The sequence below is a fragment of the Diabrotica undecimpunctata genome, chromosome 8 (genome assembly GCF_040954645.1).
Source record: "Diabrotica undecimpunctata isolate CICGRU chromosome 8, icDiaUnde3, whole genome shotgun sequence".
In the NCBI taxonomy this organism is placed as follows: domain Eukaryota; kingdom Metazoa; phylum Arthropoda; class Insecta; order Coleoptera; family Chrysomelidae; genus Diabrotica; species Diabrotica undecimpunctata.
The window spans coordinates 24,106,992-24,133,818 of record NC_092810.1 but is presented as its reverse complement, the minus strand read 5'-3'; the positions used below and the strand labels follow the sequence as shown (position 1 = coordinate 24,133,818).

General features: G+C 32.7%; 2 protein-coding genes and 1 non-coding gene across 3 annotated transcripts in view; 2 read left to right on the top strand and 1 right to left on the bottom strand.

Moving 5' to 3' along the window:
* Positions 1-7,176: 7,176 nt before the first annotated feature.
* On the top strand, positions 7,177-7,368 carry LOC140449259 (U2 spliceosomal RNA). Its single transcript, XR_011951767.1, has one exon. It is a non-coding gene; the product is annotated as a U2 spliceosomal RNA (small nuclear RNA).
* Positions 7,369-20,610: 13,242 nt separating this feature from the next.
* Vti1a (Vesicle transport through interaction with t-SNAREs 1a) lies at positions 20,611-26,475 on the bottom strand. Its single transcript, XM_072539877.1, has 4 exons — positions 26,237-26,475; positions 26,091-26,149; positions 24,093-24,440; positions 20,611-21,785 (listed from the first exon to the last, which is right to left on the bottom strand). Exons 1-4 carry the CDS (start codon positions 26,328-26,330, stop codon positions 21,630-21,632), a joined length of 657 nt encoding a protein of 218 aa, XP_072395978.1. The 5' UTR covers positions 26,331-26,475; the 3' UTR covers positions 20,611-21,629.
* A 151-nt stretch (positions 26,476-26,626) lies between these two features.
* ebo (exportin ellipsoid body open) overlaps positions 26,627-26,827 on the top strand; it is a 31,441-nt gene continuing 31,240 nt past the window's right edge. The window contains exon 1 of the mRNA XM_072539875.1: positions 26,627-26,784. Within this exon, the coding sequence (XP_072395976.1) occupies positions 26,782-26,784 (3 nt within the window). The 5' untranslated portion in view covers positions 26,627-26,781. The remainder of the gene's footprint in view (positions 26,785-26,827) is intronic.

Below are 26,827 nucleotides of genomic sequence, written 5' to 3'. Positions count from 1 at the left end.
ATATATATATATATATTAAACTTAGAGCTAAGATTAATGCTATTACAGGAATTAATATTAAACTGAACAGTCTTCGCGTCGATTCTAACTGCGCCGAGCTTTCGACATCCTCTTCGATGTCTTCTTCAGGGCTTCCAAGGTCTCAGTCTCCCGAGCCCCCAGACACTACTACACTGATCACTAATCAACGCATTACGTGAAATTTTTCCGTGTCCGACGGGACAACGGAGAACAGCTGCGGGTGGGACGGGACACATGGAAAAGTGCAGGATGCTGGACGGGACAAGAGCCTGTCCCGCGTAAATTAAATAAATACGGAGTATCTTACGGAAATCAAAAACTTCTTAGTATTACTTACCGTTATATCGTCTTATCTGTTAAGAGCAAAATATCCTGAAATCCCCATTTCCATTGGGATTTTTTGTGAATAAACGGAGTATTTCCAAAAAAATTCAAATAATGAATAATAGTTTCCGATTTGATGATTTATTAATATAATACACTATATGCCTAGAAGGAATGGCCAGAGTGGTCTTGACAGTAATCAGACAGACTATATCTCTCACACACACACTATTTTTTCTTTTTCTCTCTATCTCCCTCCCCCTCTGACTCTCACTGATAAATAAAGTTTATTCTCTATTTAAGTGCCGATAATTTACCCTCTTGTAAAACTATCATTTATCAAATTTAAATACAACCCTTATTTATTTTCTTAAGTGGCGCTCCTGTATATTAAAAATTATTTTCAACTAGTTTCAGGAGAAACTTAATTTGATTTTAGTTTCACGAGAACTTCTACAATATCTAATGGAGTATTATTTCTATGAATAAATTAAAACACTTGAAAAATAAAATAAGCTTAATAGCCATACATTTTAGGTTATTTGGGGATATGACAATATAATCAGCTGATCTGGACATTGTATAAACCTGAGGTCTTTAACCTTGTTAATTGAAATGCTTTTATCATTTAAATTGCAATATGCTTATCGCCACCCGCGCTTCTAAAAGATGTTTGTAAACAATTTTTCAAAATTAAAATGTTAAACAATGTTTAATAGAATTATATTTTTAGATAATTGAAATGAATTTTCATTTAAGCTAGCAATAACTATAAGTCTAAACATATTTAATAAAGAAATACGTGCGGAATTCCCGGAATATTCTCATAATCAATAGAAAATAGGAAAAATATAAACATTTTGCATAGGAGAACTGTCAAAAGTCACATATGATTATAGTTACTTTGATATTAACTAAAATATTTACTTACATGTTTGTATGATGTTAGCTGCTGGTGGAAAATGAATAAAAGATGCACTTTTCACTCGCAATTCACGCGGTTTCACCATTTTAAAACCGAATTTTCAGCAAATTTTCATTGAAAATTGACACAAATAGTCCATACTCGGCTGTCAAAGGCACTGAAACTAATTTGAAAATGGAACAGCATGTGCCATCTACTGATACTAGTCCTAACTATCACAGATTTCTATAAAAAAAATTTAGAATATATTTTATTCCTAAAAATGGAATAAGTATTTAAAATTAATGATTCTTATTAAGTATCTAAAGAAGTAGTGTACAATAGTATACAATAGAAATACAAATACAAATACAAAAACAATAAAAATTATATGACAAAAATAGATTCTAAAACATTTTGTTTAATGGAAAGAATAGAGAAAACTTTTTCTTACAGTGACATCTATGATCGCTTGTTAGAAAATTTATGTGTAAATTGAAAAAGTATGGGTTTTTGTACAATTATTGTATTATTTTTTAATTATATTTACTTATTATTGTTATGATTCATTTTCTTCAAACTTAATATTATAGTGATCAATATTATTCAAGCTCGAGAATATGAGCATTAAAATAACATCACTACAAAAAGTTATTGTCCTTTCTTTCATGCCTAGATTTTCTTATTCATCATAGAAGAAAGATTATAAAAACTTTCAGGTTTTCTTAAAGTATTGAAATTTTGTAGCTTGTAAAACTCTATGTAGGTATACAGTATCTTAAATAATATAATAGCTTGGTGTTCTTACTATGATGAAGTCTAGGAAGTGACATATTAGTCTTTAGAGATACAATTATGGGTTTTATTAATTTGTCAATGGACAAAAATTAAAATCGCGTAAGTATGATCTATAAAATACCGCCCTTCTAGTTTCAAAAGCTTTATATTTTATATCCTGATATATTTATTAGGCATGGAAAATATTTTTGATTTCTCAAATTTTGCAAAGATTTTAAAATAAGATAGAAATACAAAAACCTCAAACCCGATTACACATCACTGAAGTTTTAGTCAGTTTTCTGAAATTAAAATTTGTGGAAATTGAATAAATTAATTAATATTCGAGCAACAACCAATTATTTGAAATGTATAATATACCAAAGTTTTTAGATGTATAAAATCATTACTCTGTGTAAATATTACTCTTGTTCATAATACAGTATACATTTTATAAAGTTTACGCTACTCGGGATAGATGGCGCTAGTGTTCACTTGTCTATACATAGTTTAATTTTGGCCACGAGTAGTTCGATTTGGAATTTTGTAGTTTTTTTTTTTTTTTTTTTATTAAATTTGTAAATTTACAATCTGCTATTACAAGCTATTAGTAAATGTGAGTATTGCAAATACATGAGAGGAGAAATTATCCACTGATAACACTCCCAATACTAACACTAACAAATAAAATCAGTGTAGGATTATAATTTGAAACTAGAATTAAAATGGAAATTAAAATTAAAATTAAAATTAGTGAATAAAGTCTGTTGGCCACTGTCTCTTCAATCTTCGTCTGACTTCTGGTTGTAGGTGTAGTTGTCTTGCTTCCTCGTTGGGGTGGGCTGGCAGATGTTCTAAATAATTTCTTGTTAGTCTGCTGATTTCGTCTTCAACGAACGGTATTCCAGAGTCATCATGTAGTGTTTTATTACTAACGTACCACGGCGCATTGAAAATCATTCTGAGTATTTTGGATTGGATCCTCTGAATGATTTTGGTATTAGAAGGCTTTGCACAGCCCCATAGTTGCACCCCATATGTCCATATAGGCTTTATTATGCACTTATACAAGAGAAGTTTATTATCTGTGGATAACTGTGATTTTCGGCCTATTAACCAATTCATTTGACGTATTTTCATGTTGATTTGGATTTTTTTTGCCAAGATGTGTGCTTTCCAAGTGAGCTTTTGATCAAGTGTCATTCCCAGGTATTTGACTTCTGTTTTTACTGGTAGTAAAATGTTGTTCAGTCTAATTCTTGGACATATGATGTTCCTGTTGGTGAATGTAATTTGATTAGACTTAGTATGGTTAACTTTGATTTTCCATCTATTCATCCAGTCTTGTAGTAGGTTCATGTGTATTTGAAGGTTTCCTGATGCTACTTGGGGGTCATCATTGATGGATATTATGGCGGTGTCATCTGCGAACATGGCTACTGTGGTCGTATTTGTTGTTGGAATATCAGCAGTGTATATGAGGTACAGGAGGGGACCCAGGACACTTCCTTGAGGGACACCGGATTTTATGGGATAGTAATGAGAGGTTTCTGTAAGGAATCTGACTTGAAAGTGACGTTCTGTGAGGTATGATTTTAAGAGTAGATAGTGAGGAGTGGGAAAGGATGACTTAAGTTTATACAGGAGACCATCATGCCAAACACGGTCGAAGGCTTGTTCTATATCCAGGAAGGCAGCAGTGCAAATTTTTTTCTCTTCGAGGCATACATTAATGTTTTTAACAATCCTATGACACTGTTGTATAGTTGAATGGGCTTCGCGGAAACCAAACTGGTGTGTGGGGATCACTGAATTAATTCCGATGTCTTCTGAGAATCTTTGGAGCAGAAGTCTTTCTAAGATTTTTGACATTATTGGAAGTAAGCTGATTGGTCTATATGAAGTAGTAATATTTGGTGGTTTATTTGGTTTACTAATCATAATTATTTGTGCGAACTTCCAATTAATCGGGTAGTAGGCTAATCTTATGATACTATTATATATCATTGTTAGTAGGACAATTGCTTTTCTCGGTAATTTTTTTAATATTAGCCCAGTGATCATGTCAAAGCCTGGTGCTTTGTAGTTATTGCATCTAGAAATTTGTTCTTTGACATTATTAGGAGTAAAGTATTTGATTGGTAGCATCATTGGGCATGGAGCGTCTAAGAAGTTTTTAACTTGTTCTTCGTTATTATTGTTATTAAGTTCAGGTGCACCAAAAACGTGTGAGAGATGTTCAGCAAATATTGATGCCTTTTCTTGTTCAGTTTTTCCCCAGCTTCCATCGGCTTTCCTTAGAGGTGGTATGTGCTGTATAGGTCTCTTGAATGATTTCGTTGCTTTCCAGATGCTGTGGTCTTCTTTTGACAGGCTGTTGATGAATAGTTCAAATGTATCATTCCTCGCGTCTTGTAGAGCAGTTTTAAGTTGCCGTGTTAATCTATTGTATTCATTTTTATCTATAGGATTGCGACTTCTTTGCCATATGCGCCTGGCTCTTCTTTTTTGTGCAACAAGACGTTTTATATATACGGGTATGTTGGTGTCACTTGGTTCTTTGTCATTCTGAGGGGGTGTAGCTATTTCAGCGGCTGCATGTATAGTTTGGGTGAGAAGAAGCACAGCATTATCGATATCGTCTGGTTGCTTTAATCTTATATTTAAATTTAAATTTTCATTTATGTAAGACTCGAATATATTCCAGTTGGTTTTTGATGTTGTCAACTTAGGGATATTCGGACGTTTTATAATTTGCGTAGATAGTGTCACAATTATGGGAGTATGGTCGGTGGACAGATCCCAGGATGCTTGTATGTCAAAATAATTTAAGGCCATGTTATGGAGGATAAAGAAGTCGAGTAGATCTGGGATTTTGTTTGGATCTGATGGCCAGTAGGTGGGTTGCCCTGTAGATAAGTAAGAGCTGTTTGTGTTAGCTATGGCTTGTCTGAGATTTTTTCCCTTTGTCGTACATAGTCTTGATCCCCAGTCTGTATGCTTGGCATTCCAGTCACCTCCAATTACGAATTTGTTTGATAGATGTTTGAAGAAGTCTTCATATTCTGCTGTGGTGATATTATGCCTTGGAGGGCTGTACATTGCCGCAATGTCAAAAGACCATGGTTGAGAACTGATACAGATTACTGCAGCTTGTATTTTTTCCGTCTGATACATTATTTCCTCATAGTGTGGTATAGTGTTACGTACAATAATAGCAGCGCCACCGTGTGCTGTTCCATCAGGATGGTTGGTGTTGTAAATAGAATAATGAGGGATCTTGAACATCGTTCTGTCAGTGAAATGGGTTTCCGATATGAGTAGAACATCAATTTTGTTATGTTTAAGAAAGTTAGTAACTTCTGTGTTATGGTTGCCTAGGCCGTTGGCATTCCATTGTGCAATTCGTAGTGACTTAAGTTCCATTACTAATTTTATTTATTACTGTGGAAAGCATGTTTAAGATCACGCTATTTTGATTAATTAGTTGTGAAAACATAGCTTTGAATTCGTTAAGGAAACTCTTCATCATCTCTCCAATGTCACTGTTTGTATTACTTAAATGTGTTCCACTTGTTATTTGAGCGTAAGTTGCATGATTCTGGTTGTATGAGTTCGTATTTTTATGGACATTATTTACATTTGTTCCACCCGTTGCTTGTGTGTAAGTCGCGTGATTTTGATTGTTTAAGTGCGGATTATTCTGTACTGTATTTCTGTTATATTGTAGTTGATTGTTCGCTGGAGTGTACGATGATACTCCTCTTGCTCTGTTTCTACTGCTAATTAACTCTTTATATACCATGCATCCTTTGTAATTTGCGGTGTGTGCTCCATTGCAGAGAGCACATATGGCGGGTGTGTCTCTAGGTTTTTTACAATCAGCTGACATATGGTTGCCTCCACATTTGACACAGTGATAAGGTCTATTACAGTATGTCTTAGAGTGTCCATACAATTGGCATCTGGTACACTGGACAATGTTATTCTTTTTATACGGTGGCTCAATAACTATTTTCGCATTGTTTATAAATTGAATTTCATATATTTTTTTATTATTTCGATTAGGTTCTATATCGACGTAGAACATCATTAGAGGGTCCTTACTTACTCTGTGTTTTATATTTACAATATTGCGTACTAAATGCCCATGTTTTTCTATTTCGCTTTTTATTATATTAATGGGCACTGTATGATGTAGATTACGAATTACAACTCTGTATGCTCTATCCTCTTTCATTTGGTACGTATGATGCACAATTTTTTTGCTGTTTAAATGTCTTACCAGTTTTCGGTATGTTTCTGAGTCACGGGAATTTATTTTTATTGTGTTGTTCTTTAATGCTGTACAATAGAATGTCTCTGTTTGTGTTACTTCCGATAGGCTATTAACCATTTTATTGTATTCAGTAACACCATATATAAAAATTGGTGGGGGTTTAGAGGTTGCTGGAGTTTCGTTGGTATTTTCTGTACTGTTATTGTTGTCGTTTTCGTTTTCATTTTGTAGAATCTGAAATTTATTGCTAGTTACTACTGTGTCTTCGTTTTCTGTTGGTGTCGGAGGATTAATTTTGCGTTTTTTGTTACTATGTTGTATAGTTTGCCATTCGTGGATGTCCGATGACTCAATGTCGCTGATTTCCCCTGAAGATTCTTCACTTTGTAATGTACGTGTCATCTCTATCGAATCGTAAGCTCCATTTTGAGGTGAAGATAATGTGGGATTTATTTTAGGATTGTATTGACAGTTTGAGGAAGATTGTGATAGTACTTGGTTAGGAACATAATATATTGTTGTTGGTGGGTTATTTAAAATTTGTGCTGAATTTGGTTGTAAATTTTGTGGAAAAAGGACATTTGGGCATTCTGGTTGAATTTGCTGTTGCTGATATTGAGTATTTATTATTTGACCATTAACAGTAGCAGTATAAAAAGGAACACTCACCGATAAATCTGGTGGAGCACTCATTTTAATTGTTAAAACTGTATATTTTAATTTTTAAATAGTTTATAAATAGTATATCCACTTGAACGATAATGACGGTAAAAACGCGGCCGGAGCCCGTTTTTAATCACCACTATAAACTTTCGCCTAATTCGTATCGATGTTTACAGGTCGAGAGTCAAATGAATACTATTTTGTAGTTATCGCTTCTCGGCCTCTGGCTAAGATCAAAGTGTAGTATCTGTTCTTATCAGCTTAATATCTGATACGCCCCGCATGCGGGGCCAGTATATTAAACTGATTTTTGGAAATAGATGGAAGGTTAAGGGGCTTGCTCCACTTCTATCACGGGTTGGCCCGGTATTGCAGTACCACCGGGATCGGCCCACAAAAAATAATTAAAACATAATATTAGATCACAAAAACTTACTTGTGTTGTGAGGTTGTGAGTCAGTCTTGTGACTCAACATGATGTAAAATGTTTTTTTCGCAGAATAATTGATTGAATATGAATATTGAAATAAGTTTATCTTATTTTTCAGATTACAATAAGTTTTTAAAACGTTCATATTTAACGACACGATTTAATTTTGTGCAGGATATTTCAGTACAAAAAGAAATTGCCCAAATCCTTTGCAAAAGCTGCTTGTCCAGCTGACGTATTTGAATCTAAAAACACCTGAACGGTAATTTGCTTGGGAGTTTTATTATAATTTTTTGATAGCCTTATTTTGGTAAAATGAAGTCTTTATGTCGTGAACTACATTGAATTTCTTTTGGTATGGAATCTGAAATAAATGTTTTGTTAAATGTTTTTCTACCTACATTAAAATGATCGAACTTTTTAGACCTCCCGCATTTTTTTTTATTTCTCAAAGTGAAGTTTAAATTATCAAACTTTAAATATAAAGAATTTATTTTGAAAATCTATATTAAATGGTTTAAGTATCATTGAGAAAACAGTACAGTCTCGATTATAGTGATCTTTTATTAACCCTTGAATAGCAACAGACACATATATGTGTAAAGAAGTTTGATAAGTTTAAAAATCTATTGAAATAGAAAACACTTTTTTATCACAAATAGTGAAAAATATATTTTCGTAACTTTTAGTTTACTTATGTATTAACAAATTTTTATAAGATATTTAAGTAATTTTTATAAAATGTCTTCATTTGATCTCATACTAGGTTTTGCAGGTGGCGAAAGTGCCGAGAAAGTTCTTTATAAGACCAGTTGATAAGTCTGAACTGATCCAAACAATCAATAGCATAGCATCAAAAGCAAATCTTCCTGTATTACTGGTGGACTATCCATAAAAATTTTCTTAAATCTCCCAAAAAAATGTGTTGGAAGTCCTGGTCTCACTAATTAACGATTCCTTCTATACAAAGGGTACAACTAAATTCTTATACAAGGTTTTACAGAATCACCAACGATATGCAAAACAGAAAACAAGTAAACAATTGAATGGTGGGCCGCAACAATGTTGTAAGCGACAGAATTGGATTATGCAAGATATGAAAAAACATATTGAAGTTATTTATGAAAATAAGCACTGAAAAAAAATCAATTTCATTTAACAACAAGATAACGTTATAGATTTGTAAACAAATTATACAGGTTTACACAGAGCAGGCAGAAAAAAATTATTTCAAAAAAATATCCCAGTAATAATGTTGTATTATACTGGATATATAACAGTGTTGCACCTGATTACTATGCGATGTTTTAGCTTATTTAGGTTTTGAAAAAAGTATCTAATATTCATAATAAACTATAATCAATTCAAAATGTTTATTAATATATTTTATATGCTAAGTACACAGTTTAATGCTCCTTAAATTTAAACTTAAAAATAATGTTCCATCTTATTCTAATTTTTCATAAAACTCTCGGTATTCGGGTTTCAGGTAAGTACTGGCACACATCTAGTAGATTTTTGCGTTTTTCTTCTTTTATTTTTATAGGCAGGGTATACGCATTCGACAACGCATCAATTTGGTAGTTGAATGCTCGGATGGCTTGTGCAACCCATTTTTTATTCACAAGTGAGAATGTTTGCCAAGGTTGGATGACGTTGTGAGAAGTTCTAGCCATTATTCTCGTAGAATCATCGCTGTTGAACCAACGGTACTCAGTGATCTTACATTTGGGATCTTTCCACAAGTAGTTCTCACAAGCTGAAAAGTCTTTGAAGTCTTTTTGCTCCATGTAGTACACATTGAAGGGCTTGCTGGAACGTGGGTTGGCAATCACTGCCACCCAGTCGAAGGGTACATTCACCATTACTCTTTTTTTCTTTCTCTCTATGAGCGAGAAGTCTAGCGAAGAAGCTTTTGTTCTACTTAAGTGAAATATCTATTCACAATCAGCAAACGGAACATAGACATCATTCTCCAGTTATTAATCTGGCCGACGCATCGGTCAGACCAGACTATGAGTTTTTTTATTTCTGCTTAGTTCAATGGACGAAAGTTAAGTTTTATGTAACACAACATCACAGTAGCATCGTTTGAACCTGCATCGTGAATATCATAGTTGTAAGTGGCATACTGACGTTGGTAGAACACTGAAGAATGAGTCAATGTTGGACAGTACAACACTTGCTTAAGATCAGTGAAGAGTACGAAGAGTTGTGGATTAGCCTTTTCAGCATCCAACTGCAATGCTTTGTATCCAGCCTCAGCACGTGAATGGTGGAGTTTACTGTCAACAAGAATAGCACTTCTTTCTGGACCGCCTGGAGTAACCACAAGCTTGATATACATTTTATCACAAAACGTACACGTATCTGAACGAGGAAGATCGAAGTACGAAAAACTCAGGGAAGGCAAAATGTTTTTAGCTAGATTGAAAGATGCTCGCATTGGTCTTTGGATATACAACAATATTGCATTAACACCTCACTTTGACCCAATCTGTCGCTTACAACATTGTTGCGACCCACCATTCAATTGTCAGATTTCAAAGTCAGGTTATGGATGTGTTTTTTGTATAAAAGTTGTAAATATAGGATCACAAATTATTTTAAGGAAATAAATAAAAACTACTCATTTGGTTTAATCAAAACTTAAATATATTAAAGACAATCACATTTGCAGCTATGAAAATTATAAAGGAATGTACAAATAATAAATTATATATAGATTTAGTGCCCAAATGACCAGCAAATTGGTTTTATATGTACAATAAATATATACCGTTATACAATAACTCATTATTTGATTTTATAAACGTATTTTATATAAATTGTGTCTCAAAGTGTATAGCCTTCGTTTTTCGCTCTTTAAACGATGTATATATAAATGTTAAAAAATAAAGTGAGTTTAAATTCCTATCCATCCATCCTTCTACTGAGATTATATTAATATGTTTGTATGGGATTAACATTTCTATGTCGGAGAAACGTCAAGACCACTAAGTGGTTAGGATAAACCAGCATAAAACAGACTTCGACAAATCACATAAATGCAAACATGCGTGGGACAATGAGCACAGAGTACAATGTAAAGATGCATTAATATTCATGAAATAAACATCCACGAAATAGAGAAAAATCCAAGAAACAGCTTTCATTCTACTTAATGAAGAAAAATGTGTAGCAAACCGATCATCAGAATGTAGAAGGCTCTGGTTGCCAATATTAAAAGAAGAAGTTATCAACAAGAATATACCAACATTAGCAGATCAATAAAAAAGTCAGATATACATCATCTACACTTATAATATAATACATAAACAAGTAAGTCACCCATAAATTTGAAAAACATAACAGCCAAAGCAAACCAACAGGCACAGGAGAGAGATAATTGGACAGAAATAGTCAAACAAATTACTTGACAACACTACATCCTTACGAGGGAGAAAAGATAGAGGAGGAACCACCAAACAACAACTATTGGTTATACTAACAGCTCACTATTTTCAAAATAATCTTTTTTGTTTTTTGAAAACGATATCCGAGGTGGAAATCGAAACTTCAAACAATTATAAAAGTAATTTTCATTACAATCAATGGACAGCCGGAGTGTAACGTCACGGCGGCCATATTGTTATTATTACTTTCCAAACAAAAGTTGAAAAGCCAGGGTTTGCCCAATCTCAAGATTCTATAAAGTTAAATTTTGCTTCCTCTGTTGCTTTTTCTTCTTAAGTATGGTGTTTTTTACGATAATACCATCATGATTCGGTGTTATATTTCTATGGAATATAATTAAAAAGTTTAAATTAAAGAAATTCTAACCTTACTTTACTAAGACATGCATTTTATTGCTATTTTTATAAAACAACATGCTTTATTATTTACACATCCTTGTAAAATTGTTGTAGTAACGATTAGAATACTTAGATATTTCAAAAAGCGGAAAAATTATGTAAAAAAAATGAAAAAATAACGAAAAATACAAATTACCCACACTAAACAAGGTTTGTTCGGAAAGTGAAACTGGCAGATGTCAATAAAAAATACGTCATCACTCCGGCAATCTATTGTGGCTTAATCCCACATAAACATATTATTTAGCCTACTTAATCATTTGTTAATACTCTAAATTTGTTAATTAAGTGTACAAAAAACGATATACACTATTGAAATATTGATGCAACATTTAAAAACTTGTTTGGTTGGGGGTACGAGGATACACATAGATAATAAAAGAACTGAAGGAGAAAATTATATTAAGGTATCGCTTCCACCGACATTTATATGAAAGTTATAAAGCATTTCAATAAAATTCAAAGAGAAAACTAGTTTTTTATATAGCTAAATGTCAGAAGACTGTAGTAAACTATCAAAAATAATATTGTTAACAAAAAACACTCATATAACGAAAGTTAAAGAGATACAGAATAAAAAAAAATACCTGGGCATAAATCCGTTTGCCATTTTCGCACAACTTTGCCAGATTGTCGAAATAGTAGAGAATGTAGGGAATTGTGAAATTATGAACTTGGTAATAAATGACTGACGACACAAGTACCGTACAATGACTACCAAACTCTTTAGGCATTTAGTTGACAGAAATAACATAAATAATTGAAGGGCTTGGAAGGTGAAAGTGCTAATAACTAAATGTGAGATAATCTAGCTTAAAGTTTTTTTATTGAATTTTTACAAAAACATGTTCAAAAGACTTTTAATCTACAACCTTTTAACACCTCATAATGGTGTTTCCACTGTTTTAGATCTATTAACTGTAAGTTAGATTTTTTCTTTCCTTCTCTCCGGTGAGACTTTATCACCTTCCACGCTTGTCCAACTCTTGTTCCACCCATATACCTATCCACCTCTGCACATCTTCGATCCCACATCTCATTTTTACTTTTCACTACTTCTCTTTTTACATCTAGATTTAATTTTTTATATATGTTGTGATCTTCCTCCTTTCTCGTTGACATCCATTTCTAATAAGCAGTTTTCTTCTTGTTTACTAACGTTTGCATATTCTCCAACCACCATTCTTGATTTTTTGTTTCATGTTTGTCTTTATACCCCAAAGCTTCACTCGCAGCCTTATGAATGCATTTTTAAGTTGCTGGTACAATTCTTCCGCTGATATATTTTCTCGATCCACATTTTGTAATTTTGTGGCCAGTCGTAATTTGTAAAGAAATTTCGTTGAATCTTCTCTTAAGCTTTCTAGGTTATATTTAGGGGATGTTACTTCTTGTGTCTTTTCTATATTCTGTACCTGAGTGTTATTGTTTTTGCGATAATTAACTATCACATTGGCCATAAGTAAACGATGGTCTGATCCACATTCTGATCCACGGTATACCCTTACGTCAGTTGTTTTCAGCTGGGAAGTTTGACGTAGGATTACATAGTCGATTATCAAGCGCAGATTCCTATTCATAATTTTGAGAGACATTGTTTCACAAAAATCTCTAAGACGCATTCCGTTGTCATTGGTCATTTGTTCCCAATATCTTCCTACGACTCTGTTATTTTCTTCTCTCCCTACTCTGCCGTTTAAATCTCCGAGTATAAAGATTTCACAGTTTTCTTTAACTTCAGAGAGTATTTCATTCATCTTGTTGTAGAAATCGTCTTAACTTTCTGGATCTGCATCTTCATTTGGGGCATACACTCCGACAATTACGATGTTATGCCCATTCTTTTTAATTTCCAATATTAGCAGTTGTTCATTTACTTTGGTTCACGATTTAATATTGTTTTTAAGATTTTTTCGAATGGCAATAGAGACTCCTCTCTTAGCTGTTATCTTTACTCACTCCACTGTAGATATGTATATATTCTCCTATCTCTTCATTTCCTTTTCTCTTTTTCTTGGTCTCAGTAAGAATACATATATCTATTTTTCTTTCCGCTAATTCTTTAAATACTTCTGCTTGTTTGGTTCTAAGTCCTTGTACATTCCATGTAGCCAATATCATTTTCCTTTTCCGTTGCATTAGTCGTCTCTGTTTTGATCCATCCCTTGTATTCCGAGGCTGTTGATCAACATTTTTAGCATTTATTTCTTTTGACAAGAGATGAGTTGCTAGCCCATCGCCCCAACCCTCCTCCTTTATCCGGGCTTGGGACCGGCACCGGCATTTACTGAGCTACTCAATCCACCCAGCACTTACCGGAGGCGGAGTTCCAGCAATTATTTCATCATATTTTTTTCTCATCTCTTCACTATCTGCACATCGTTCTTTAAGTGAAGAATATGCTTCTATTAGCTTTTTATGTTTTTCTTGTAATTCTTTATATTTTCCTTTGAAATCTCAAGTTGCGACTTTTGGTGGTTTTGTTACTCTTGGTTCTGCGATAGTTTCTGGTTTGTTTGCAGCTGCTCGTTTAAGAGTAGATTTAATATTTCCTACCACACTACTTGGTTCTTAAAAAATTGGTTTTGTTGTAGATTCAACTACAACTCTTCTGGATGCATGGTTAACACCAAAGTTCATCATGGATCTAGATCTTCTACGAGCAAACTTTTCATGGACATTTCTGTTTGAAGCTGCGGTGGATTTAGCAGTACTCGAAGAGTTCCTATTCTGAGATGATCCTGTGGGTCTCGGAGATTTTTTTCTCATTTTTGATTTAGTGGTATTCATTTTTAATTCCTCGTCAGCAGATTCTACAGAAGTGTTTCCAGATTCTTCTGAACGTCAGCTGGACAAGAAACTTTTAAAAAGGATTTTGCAATTTCTTTTTAAACTGAAATATCCCTCTGCACAAGTTAAAAAATTAATGGTGTAAAAACTCTTTAAAAAATTGAGGATCAACCAGCTCAAATACCAAGTTCTTCAACTTTTCGAATGAAATATGTCAGTCTATGTTTCAAAGATGGCAATATTCTAAAAGAAGTCTCGGATAAGTGCATAAAATTAATAACCTTTATATTTAATGTAATGCTGCGCCTAAACTTCTTCCCTAGTTCATGGAAAGTGGCACAAATCATAAAGATCCTTAAACCCGGAAAATGCATCTTCATACCGGCTTATAAGCCTTTTGCCTATGATTAGCAAAGTCTTTGAAAAGATGTACGTAAAAAGGTTAAAAACGATAATAGACGAACATAAAATAATTTCAGAACATCAATTCGGTTCCGAGACAATCACGGAACCATAGAACAAGTGCATAGGCTAGTCAACCAAATAAACAAGGATTTTAACGCCAAAAGATACTGTTCTGCTGCTTTCCTTGACATATCTCAGGCTTTTGACAAGGTATGGCACATAGGACTACAAATAAAATTAAAGAAGCTCCTACCCTATCCTCACTTCCAGCTCTTAAAATCCTACATAGAAAATAGACACTTCCTGGTGAATAACGGTACCGAGCACACTAAATAGGCGAGCGGTTTACCCCTATAAGCAGAGCATCAACCGACTAAAATTCTTTTTGCATTTCTAATGCACCAAACCTTTTTTATTCGATTCTATATATTTTTCCAAGATGAAATGTATTTTTTTTTAATTTTTACAAGTGGGCCGGCAATTGTTATTAACAAATAACTTATACAAAAAAGCAATTTCACCAAATTGTTTCGTAATCAATTTTTTTAGGTGTATCTCATCAAAATAAACACTTTTTCTCTCTTGATAATTTTTCGAAAATGCTTCTTTTTCGAGATATTTGCATTTTTTTGTTGAAAAAATGCCGTAATTAGTGATTTTTGGATTTTTTTTCTAAAAAACTACTAAATGAATTGCAATTTTACAAATAGCTTTATAATCTTTAAACCGTCGAGTACAAGTTAGAATATTTTGACAAGGATAAATGGTTTCTATCTCGCTAAAAACGTGGACCCAAATATTTCGAATATGCCTTTCGGGAGTATCCCGCTAAGCGTGTACAGCGGTTGAGGTGCTGTAGGCGCTAAAAAAAAATGCATCTAATGAAAAATTACCACCTTCGAAACCAGCATTATTACAACATTACTTAAGAGCAAAGTGGCAAATAAATGAATGGATTCAAGCAAAAAACAATATTACTTCATCTCTTGATCCATTAACCCATGGTTGGACAATGGAAAATAATTGTTTCGATTTTAATTATTTTGAAGGCGAAACTAGTTTAGATATGTTACAAAAGTATTTCTGCTCATGTACCGGAAAATGTTCTACGAAAAATTGTAATTGTATTTCCTATAATTTAGAATGCTGCGCAGTATGTGCATGTACACCAGAGAATTGTAAAAATGTTAAAGACGACTTTATTGAAGACAATGAAATCAGCTTATTAGATGGAAATCCTGTTGCTGTTGACGAAAATTTTCAAATTATTGACAATGAAAACGATGTATAATTAATATTATATTTTAATTTTATTATATTTTTCAATGAAAATTAATTATATATTGCTTAATGTATTTCACTGTAATAAAACATTAAATAATATAGTCACCACGTATATTAAAAGAAAAATTACATTATTATAGCATTGTAAAAAATTAATTTTAATTGTTTTAATTATGCCTATATAAAAATAATTAGAAATATCTTTTTTTTTTAATAAATTGTACGTAATATTTGTATTGAATTAATTTTTTAAATTTAAACAAATATTTCTACGTGCCGCACGCCTGTATCGCCGCAACCGCTGTACACACTTAGCGGTAGACTGCTCGAAAGGCGTATTCGAAATATTTGGGTCCACGTTTTTAGCAAGATAGAACAAAATTATCCTTGTCAAAATATTCTAACTTGTACTCGACGGTTTAAAGATTATAAAGCTATTTGTAGAATTGCAATTCATTTAGTAGTTTTTTAGAAAAAAAATCCCAAAAATCACTAATTAAGGCATTTTTTCAACAAAAAAATGCAAATAACTCGAAAAGGAAGCATTTTTCGAAAAATTATCAAGAGAGAAAAAGTGTTTATTTTGATAAGATACACCTAAAAAAAATTGATTCCGAAGCAATTCGGCGAAATTGCTTTTTTGTATTAGTTATTTGTTAATAACAATTGCCGGCCCACTTGTAAAAATTAAAAAAAAATACATTTCATCTTGGAAAAATATATAGAATCGAATAAAAAACGTTTGGTGCATTAGAAATGCAAAAAGAATTTTAGTCGGTATATTCTGTTTCTAAGCGTCTTTTGAGGGGTAAACCGCTCGCCTAAAATATCCTATTCACTCAGGCATCCCACAAAGCAGCGTTCTCGGCCCAATTCTATATCTTTTATACACAGCGGACATTCCAACATCTAGTATAACTACTGTTGCAACGTATACAGATGACACTGCTATCCTGGCATCCCACACAGATCCATCAACAGGATGAAGAAATCTTCGATCAAACCTAAATAGAATTCAGTAATGGATGAAAGTATGGCGCATCAAATCTAATGGAACTAAGTCAATACATGTTACATTCACGCTACGTAGAGAAACATGCCCCCCTGTATATATTGATAATTGTCTAACTCCTCAATCCGAGGACGCTAAATATCTTGGCATGCACTTGGATCGCCGTCTAACTTGGAAAAAACATATTTTTAACAAACGAAAACAGCTTGGACTTAAATTGAGAAATATGTATTGGGTCTTTGAACGCAATTCAAAACTATCTTTGGATAACAAAATTTTACAAGTCCCTCCTCAAGCCCATATGGACTTATGGGATTCAGCTATGGGGTACTGCTAGCGTCTCCAATACAAACATCTTACAGAGATTCCAAAACAAGGTGCTGCGTGCCATAGTCAATGCGCCATACTATGTATCCAATGAGGTGATTCAACACGATATCCCCCTAGAATCCGTAAAAGAAGCCATACAACGTTTTAGCGCTAAATACTGTGAACGAGTGCTAGTGCATCCTAACGCGTTTGCTCGACAAATAAATTTGCGGAACGTCTTTGAAGTGCGTATACTAAAACGGCAATTCCCATCCGACTTCCTGTCCAACTGAACATAATATGTAAGTGTATTCAACTAATAAAATTGTAATTTCAGAATTTTAAAGAGGTTACTCACTAGAGTAACTCTCTACATGTCTGACAGTCACTATTACTGTCAGTTTTTACCATACCAAATGCTTAATGCCAATGGACAGATTGCTGTACTCAATGGAGTACTCAATTCAAAGATGTGATGACAAGTATTAAAAATCAGTTAAAATCCGAATATCTTTGGATTATATTCCTTTGCCACCAGAATCAGTATTAACCAGATGGGAGACTTGTCTTAAAATTGCTATATTTTTAGCTGAACACTACGACGGCATCAAAAAGGTTAATTCAAGTTTTGATCCGACTTGTACCGCCGTTGATAAATGTTAAAATATTTTTAAAAAGTCTGTTAAAAATGAATTGTGTTATATAAAATCAAATTTCGATATTATTGACAAAAGTTAAATTACAAAATAAGAGATGCAAAATTTTGTGTCTATACGATAGTGATTTTTTAACTTGTGCAGAGGGATATTTCAGTTTAAAAAGAAATTGCATAATTCCTTTTTAAAAGTTTTTTGTCCAGCTAACGTTCAGAAGAATCTGAAAACACTTCTGTAGAATCTGCTGACGAGGAATTAAAATGGACACCACTAAATCAAAAATAAGAAAAAAATCTCCGAGACCCACAGTACCATCTTAGAATAGAAACCCTTCGAGTACTGCTAAATCCATCGCAGCTTCTAACAGAAATGTCCATGAAAAGTTTGCTCTAAGAAGATCTAGATCCATGGAGAACTTAGGTGTTAACCATGCATCCAGAAGACTTGTAACCGAATCTTCAACAAAACCAATTTTTAAAGAACCAAGTAGTGTGATAGGAAATAGTAAATCTACTCTTAAACGAGCAGCTGCGAACAAACCAGAAACTATCGCAGAACCAAAAGAAGCAAAACATCCAAAAATTGCAGCTTGGGATTTCAAAGAATAATATAAAGAATTACAAGAAAAGCATAAAAAGCTAATAGATGCATATTCTTCACTTAAAGAACGATGTGTAGATACTGAAGAGATGAGAAAAAATTATGATGAAATAATTGCTAAGGATGAAAAACATTAATGATTTGCAAAAACAATTAAACATCTTAAAAACCGATTATGCAACAATAAAAAAAGATTATATGATCAATGTAACATTAAAGAGGCGTAACAGTATGAAATTTAAAAGTTACACAGATTTGCTCGTTTCGGGATTTTCAAAAATACATGATGAAGTCTCAAAAAAACAGCGGTATCGGCCACAGACGTTAACCAGCATAGCTCCCATTCGCTACTACACACGAGCTTGAACTTGTCTTGCTACTACACACGAGCTAAAAACATATAAAAAAAAAAGCACGAACAAGAAAAACCTTTAGTAGGAAAATCGGCAGCTAAATAAACTGAACTTAACTTCCCAATGCACTCAATTACCGTGTTTTGTTAACGATAATATTAAATATTGTTCTTAAAGCTTTAATTTTGCCAGTCAATCGAACAGAAAGTCTTACATCTCTAACAAAAATGAAATATACAGAGTCTTAGTTAAAATCAGCAAAATAATATATTTGGTTATGCGATGGGAAAAGTTAAAAGTACAGAAAAATAATACATTAACTTTTTAAAAGTAACTTTGGACCATTGTTAACGTATAGTATTTCAAACATAACCAGCGTGCTGCCATCTAGACCCGTTCCTCGAGTGCGACAGAGAAAAAGGATTCGAGCAGTCCTTGCAGCTTTTTCTAATCGACGGCGTTTTGTCGATTAAGTAACCTTCACACTGGAGATTGTTTGGTAATAGGAAGGTCACACGGTCGATAAACCCCGGCCGTTAAGAAAGAGTTAGGACTGCTCGTATCTTTTTTCTCTGTCGCACTAGGGGAACTGGTTTAGATTGCAGCTCGCTGTCTACGTATTATAAGTCTATGACTTCAAAAATTCCTAATTTTAGGTTAGGTTAGGTTAACTTAAATGAATGGTTTTCCATCTAATATGACCATCATCACAGATAACTCCCAAATAATTTATTAATGGATCTTTCGTACGGCAATCGAAGCCAAAATTTTTCAGTATTGAGTGAATTTTATATAAAATTTGTCCCAAAATTTATGTAAAATTTTAATTGATAAGAAAACATTGTTTTCTTTTCTTTAGATTGTGATTTTTCTATTAAATCATAAAGTACATATGAATAGCATATCAGACAAATGGTTTTTACGGCTTTACTGACACATACGCAATATTTTGTCAAAATTTTCCACAACCATTTTCATTAATGCAGCTTTGAATTTACTCCTTCAATGCACATGTGATTGTAGCCTTGTCGACAAAAACTCTATAAAAATAAATCCAATGGTGTTAAATCACAAGATCTAGAAGGCCAATTCTGATCACCAAAACGAGTGAGTACACGACCAGGAAATTTCTTATAGAATTATTGCATTGTTTCATGGACTGTATGGCATGTGGAACTGTCTTGTTGAGTCCGAGTGTCATTTTAAGGCATTGGATTTTTTTTTTTGGAATGTGCCGAATGTTGATTTTAGCCAGTCTGATGGTATTTTACCTGATTTTATTTAATACTGCAGCTATCAAGCTACTTGTTTTATTTTGTAAAACTCTTACTTTTATTTAATAACACTATTACTGATGAACATTTTGCACATCTAGCATACTTTTTACTTTGTTAATTTATGATAGTGCCAGATATAAAATATAATTTTTAAATGCATGTATCAAAATTATTTTATAAAACATTGCTTGTTTTCGAAGTTACAATGACGTTATAATATGGCGACAAAATTTGAATGTATGCACAATTTTTTCTCACATACAATAAATATAAAATATCATACTAGTCTACAAAGATAAACAGTTATTATTAGTTTACATTATAGATTAAATAAAAAATTATTTAAGTTTTCGATCGTTTGATGAAAAGTAAGGTTATATGTTGACAACTGACTTACGCCATATGTTATACTATCCAAAAACAGATGTTTTTGGTTGACCCTTGATAAAAATATTTGACTTAGGTTGCCACTGTGTAGTTTAAAAATTTAATGCAGAAAATTTCAGTACCTTTAACGCAAAATACGATTCAATGTTTGCAAAAAGTATCATAGAATAACAACATATCCTTTTACTGTGCTATAAATTTGAGAACTAGTTATTCGTGTGTCTTTTATCAACTTATTTATAAATATCAGATAAACTGCTGATACTCTACGATACTTCTTGGGTATTTCTTTACTAATAAACAATAAATAAGTCATTAACTGACAGATAAACAATAAATAAGTCATTAACTGACAGTTTCTAATATCCAGCATTGATTATTGTAAATAAATAGTTATTTTGGCTTAGTCTATATTACTGTAGTCAGTATTTTATACCTATTAAACAATGATTTATATAAAATGATTTTATATTCACATACAGTTCTTTCACAAAAAGTTTTTTCGAGGAAAATATGCGTTTATTGAATTATCTCACAATTTTTTCTTTGAATAGTGAAACAGGGTGCGTTCAGTCAACCTCAGCGACTGGGCAGCTGACTAAGCGGTAGCGTTCAGACGCATCCAGCGCAAACCGCTGTTAAATTTACTAAGCCTACTTTATTTCCGCTGGATGAACCACCGATTAACTCAGCGGTTGCTTGAGCATGCGTGGTACGCAATAATAATTTTAATTTTTTAGTTTTTAATTAAAAATTTAGATTGATCTAAATGGAATAATGAAAGTACAGTTTGGTACTGAACGAGTATGTTTATTTATAGAAGTATTTATGAAAATATTCAGGCTAGATTAGTCGAAAAATCAAACATGAAATGAAATGTCGATACAAATTCGTTTAGAAGTTTTTGTCTACTGGATCTAAGCCGCTTTGTGCTTAAAGTCAGCCGCTGAGGTCGTCTGAACGCACCCAAATGTGTTAAAAAAATTTCAGACTGTCTACTTAATTTCAACAACATAGGTTAGTGACAGTTTTTCTTAATTAATCTTAATGTTATTTATATATGTTTATAAAATAAAGGAAAATTTTTATATTAAACAATCTTCCTGTTTCCCTAGCGGATTTAAAATAAATATATCTTTCATTTCTAATCACAAATATATGAGGTGTCCTACATAGATAAAATTCTAAGATGTTTTTGTAACACCTTTTCTTATAGCAATGTTAAAAATATATAAAATACTCATGTTGTTCTAATGTATAAAAACTGAACAAATTTCCACTAAGCTACTTCATCTGGGTATTCCTTAGCTCCTTCTGACTCCTAAATAAACTCCTAAGCATATGGCTACAACAAAACAGGCACAGATTATGTAGATTACAACTTTCTGTTGAATGGTTCTCATGATCATTGAATTCATCAGTCTCCCTGACCTTCCTAATTCTTCATCAGCTTCTCTTAGCTACGATCAAAACGAATGAAAGCATCAGTTCGATAGTTAAATAGTCATGAATAGCAAAATATTTTGAAGAGAACTTACTAAAAGCATATTTGTATATTGTGATTAATCAATATTTTATAGAAAAAACGCTAAGACGAAGAAATGTTTATAGAGCACTTAATATATTATACTATACTATAGTACCACAATTGTATCGAGTGAGTCATATTTTCAATGTAGACCTTTGCGAGTCTGAGAGGAAAGGAAATCCACAAGTTATAGACATGCTGTTATTATTGAAAAAAAGTGGAACAGTAGGGGGATTGTAGACTAGCGCGAAGCTTCATAGATTTTGTATCAAATTTACACAAAATTCCAGAAGCCGAGACCGTCCTGTGCCCCAGGTGTCTCGCCCACTATCGCCGATATGATATTACTATCCACCGAGCCTGAAAACCACAGAGTAAAGAGTTTGCAGTGATTTCATATCGAATTTCCACAAAACTCTAGGAGACGAGGCCCGCCCTGGACACCAGATGCCTCACACACCATCGCTGACATGATATTAGTGTTCAGCGACCCCAAAAACCCCTGTATCATATTTCAAAAAAAAAAACTCCAGAAGACAAGACCCAGGTACCTCAAAGAACATCGCCTTCATGATATTCATATTCAGTGACCCCAAAAACCCCCGAGTAATAACATTGAACTCATTTCCGTCAATTATTTCCAATTTACAACTTTATCGTTGTAAATTGGATGATCGTCGTGATGATCGTTCCCAAGTTATCTTTAATTATCTGCGTTTGTGGTTTGAACTCTTTAGTTAAGTATTTTACTTTGGCAAACAGTTCTCTAAATTCATGACAGTCGGCGTGTTCTTATAGTTGTTTGCATATTTCTTTAATAGATTATTTTTGTCTCTTCTACTTGATAATTTTATGCGTCTGTTTAATTTTGCTATCTTGTTTTCAGTTTCTGTTGGATTTGAAGCATTGTTCTAATTTTTCTTCGTTCTTCTACTAGGTTCAGTGTCTCATCAGTCATCCAGTGTTTTTCTTTCCTTGGGGTTTGTAATATTTATTGCGTCTATAATCCACGTCTTTGTACGTATTGGTTCACTGCCTCACCTAAATATGGGTGGTAATGTTTGGGTGGATCTAGTAGCTTAACGATCATGTTGACTCCAGAAATTAAATAGAAAAATGCCCGGACAGGATAGAATCCCAAATGAACTGCTAAGATATACATTCAGAAAATTCTCTACCGATATAGAATCACAAATGAATGGCGAACTAGCACCACAATATTTATGTTTTAAAAGGGAGACAAGATGCTTACCTTAAATTATAGAGGAATTAACTCTCTAAGCACAACATTAAAACTTTTCAAACTCTTTTTCGAGCACCCTGCACTGTCCTATTGGAAGAAAAAAAAATTTTCCTTATGTCAAATATTCTTCCATAATCAGCAAAAGAGGTTCTTCTAAAATGCCGAAATATTTGCTTGTATCTACTTAAAATGCCTTCAATAATAAAGTTTTCCTATACCTTTAGATGACATACTGCCCCAAAACATCATCAATGTAGGTAGTTTTGAAAATTGAAAAGAGCAGTCCTTAGGCTCTTTTGTTCATTTAACAGTATAATTTTTTTTTGACATCAAAAGTGATTTTTCTTTAGCATACAGCAATATTTTGAATTCTCAGTGCAGTTTTCATTAATTTTTTAAATAAATAACTTGCGTTGTATGAAATAAATCCTAACTTTAAGTATCTCTGTGACATGTGGATATGAAAATTCTTCATTTAACAAACAGCATCACTCCACAGAACACTTAGTTCAAGATAATTTACACTTTGATTCTTTTCAATAATTTTACTTAATGCTCTTCACTTTGCAAGGATTTGTGGCCACTGAACCCATAGTTTTATCTTCTAAGACTATATTCTATTATGATAATTAGAGAGAAGACATATAGTGTCTTCCCAATGTCCATTTTAAAACCACATAAATACCAGGAGACTTCAAAATTTATAAATAGATAATTTCAATTGTCCATTTATATAATAATTTATACAATAAAATTACATTGTATTCATCCACTACAGGAAATATTTTATTTTTTGCATTTTGTATATTATTGGCAAAGTTTATAAAACTAACTAAATTAAATTGTTTTTTTTTTCATTGAATACTATTAAAAATTCATATATAATTTTTTATAGTGACCAAAAAACTGTGATTTTAATAGTTGGGCCAACTGAGATGATATGAAAAGGCTTTTAGTTCTATGGTTCCATTCAATAATATGACATTATATACTTACCCTTTGCCTACTCCTCTGAATAGATTCCTTTTGTTCACCTAAATTTTTCAACACATCAATCCCAATCTCTTCTGTTTCTACTATCACCCTATATCCTTCTTCTAGTTTCTTACTTGTCCTTTCTAATCTTTCTGAATTATCTAAAAGTCTTTGTTTTTGATCTGAGGATATTCTAATATCATTTAAATCTTCTGAACTGTCATACAAGATTCCTTGTTTAACTGATCTAGCCTTTATATAATCCAATGTCAGTCTTTTTAGTTCGGCTCTATAACAATCACACTTTGTCCTACACCTTTGTTTTTTTGACTGTTCCAATTCCATGGCCTCCAGATCCATCAGCTCCAACTAAAATCATAATATTTCTAAAGTAAAAGATGTCAGATAATTATAAATCATCAAAGCTTAGTCCACTTTAAGATATTTAACCAATTGGTACAGTATATAGATTAAATATAGTAGATTATATAAAACCAAATGTCATTGTGAGGAATTGAGTAGAACCAACATTCTTTTGAATGCAATTATCAGCATCTTATCAGTAATTTCCTACTCTACTTAACAGCTCTGCACTCTGCATCCTTGGGTAGAACAAAATTAAATCAGGAAATGTGTTAAAATCTTAAGATGATACAACACCGAGGGGAAATATGTTAGAAAACGTTTTTAACACTATGAACCTATGCCTACTCAACGACGGCTCTCCAAAAAGATTCAATATGGCTCCGGGAACATTTTCCGCCATTGATCTCACCATATGTGAATCTTCGTTACTCACCCAATTCGATTGGATAGCACTAAAAGATTTATATAGTAGTGACCACTTCCCAATCTTAATAAAACATACCGCTAATTTAAACACAAACACAATACTAACTCAAAAAGGCAAATTGGATTGAATTTGAGAAAATTGTATCAGACAGAATGAATCAGATTAAAATTTCAGACTCCATTGATGACACACTCACGTGCTTCAATCAGCTTATACTTGATGCTGCTAATATAGCCATAGGAAAATCTCAACTTTTAAAGAAACACAAACCAGTTCCCTGGTGAAATACACAATGTGAGGTCGCTATTAAATTAAGTAAGACAATTTGGAACCGATACAAAAAGTACAAAAGTATTGATCCGTTAACAGAGTACAAAAAATGTAGAGCTGAAGCCAGAAGAATCATAAAAAGATTCTATGTCATCACTAAACCTAATCAAGAAAATATATTCTCTGGGTCCCATCACACATCGGAATAGCAGGTAATGAAGCAGCCGTCCGAAATGCCAAAGAAGCCATAAATGATAACAGTACCCAAATGTCTCTCTAATCTGTTAGTATCGATCTAAAAAGCTACTTTATGAAACATATTTTCAGTATATCTGGGACAATAAATGGAAATCCACATCATCAAAGCTTCAGGAAATAAAAAATAAAATTGGACCATGGCAACCACCCGATGTATCTAGATGAAAGCAAATGATCATTTCCCGTTTACGACTTGGGCATACCCAGTTTTCCCATGAACATGTGTTTAAAAAAGAAGAACGCCCAATTTGTGATCAGTGCGGTTCAACCCTTACAGTAAAACATGCTAGTGGAAAAGTGCGAAAAGTTTCAATATCCATAGAATTAAATACCATCTACCAAACAATCTTAAAGACATTTTAAATTCAAATAACAATATTGATCAACTACTTCTGTTTTTAAAAGATTGTAATTTAATAAGTAAAGTGCAATTAATTGTTAGCGTTCCGCTAACAACCTTATTAGGTTACACCAGGTTTTTTGTAAATAAAAAAAAACAAAAAAATTCCTACTTATGTCTTGAATTACAGTTAGTCAACTAAGTTATAACCTTTTAAAAATCTTATAATGTCTAATATTCCATTTATAGATCTCTTAATACAAAAGCCCTAATCCTTTCAAATGGTTTGGGTGGATCACTTGCATATGTAATACCACAAAGCTAAATAAACTTCTGTAAAGGTAGATAATATACTTACCAGTTCTTGTGCCTCTTCGAGATGTTTTTCTATATTCGAGATAAGCTGTCGTCGGTCTTCTGTGAAAAAACAATTGAATATTAACCTACTTTTTTAACAGGAGTGGAAAAAATTAAAAAATATATATTAGAATTTGTTATACATACTAGTCGCTGAAGCTGTCAGGAGGCCAACTTGAGCGGTTATATCCGCTGTTAACACTGAATATTGCTGTTCATAATTTTCAAAAAGTGAAACCATTTTGATTATTTGGTTTCGATTTTTATTTTTATCTTATCACGTTTTCATTTTTACAACAAACAGCAGATGTCGTCGAAAGGTAAACGTCACTGTCAATTGTCGATGTGCAAAGTTTAAATAAGATATTTAGCATAAATAAATCACAGTTCTGCCCAAATGGTTTTATTTCTTAATTCCATTTTTTTAAATAAGATTTATTTAATAGAACAGAAATCAAACTAGCATTTTGAAAGATTATTGCAATTTGTAGATGTGGTTACTTGTTCGAAATCATCTGATTGAAAATGACGACATTATGACGTCTAAATATCTGTCACTGTCAAATCAAAGTGTACTTTAGGGTAGGGAACTTAATTGTAAAAGTTTTTCAATTTTCCCTTTTTTCTTTTAAAATCCGCGTTCTGAAACGAGAAGTGCTAAATATATAAACATTTAAATAAATATATTAATCATGGTAAGCAGCAAAATCATTTGTTTTATACAAAAAAGACAAAGAT

Bases quoted from the DNA above. Each gene is read 5' to 3' on its own strand.
- Vti1a (XM_072539877.1), bottom strand. From the start codon at position 26,330: ATGGTTTCACTTTTTGAAAATTATGAACAGCAATATTCAGTGTTAACA. The intron at 24,441-26,090 runs GTAAGTATATTA...TTATGATTTTAG, and splicing joins TCGAAGAGGCACAAGAACTG to TTGGAGCTGATGGATCTGGA. The intron at 21,786-24,092 runs GTAAGTATATAA...TTTTGATCGTAG, and splicing joins TTCAGAGGAGTAGGCAAAGG to CTAAGAGAAGCTGATGAAGA.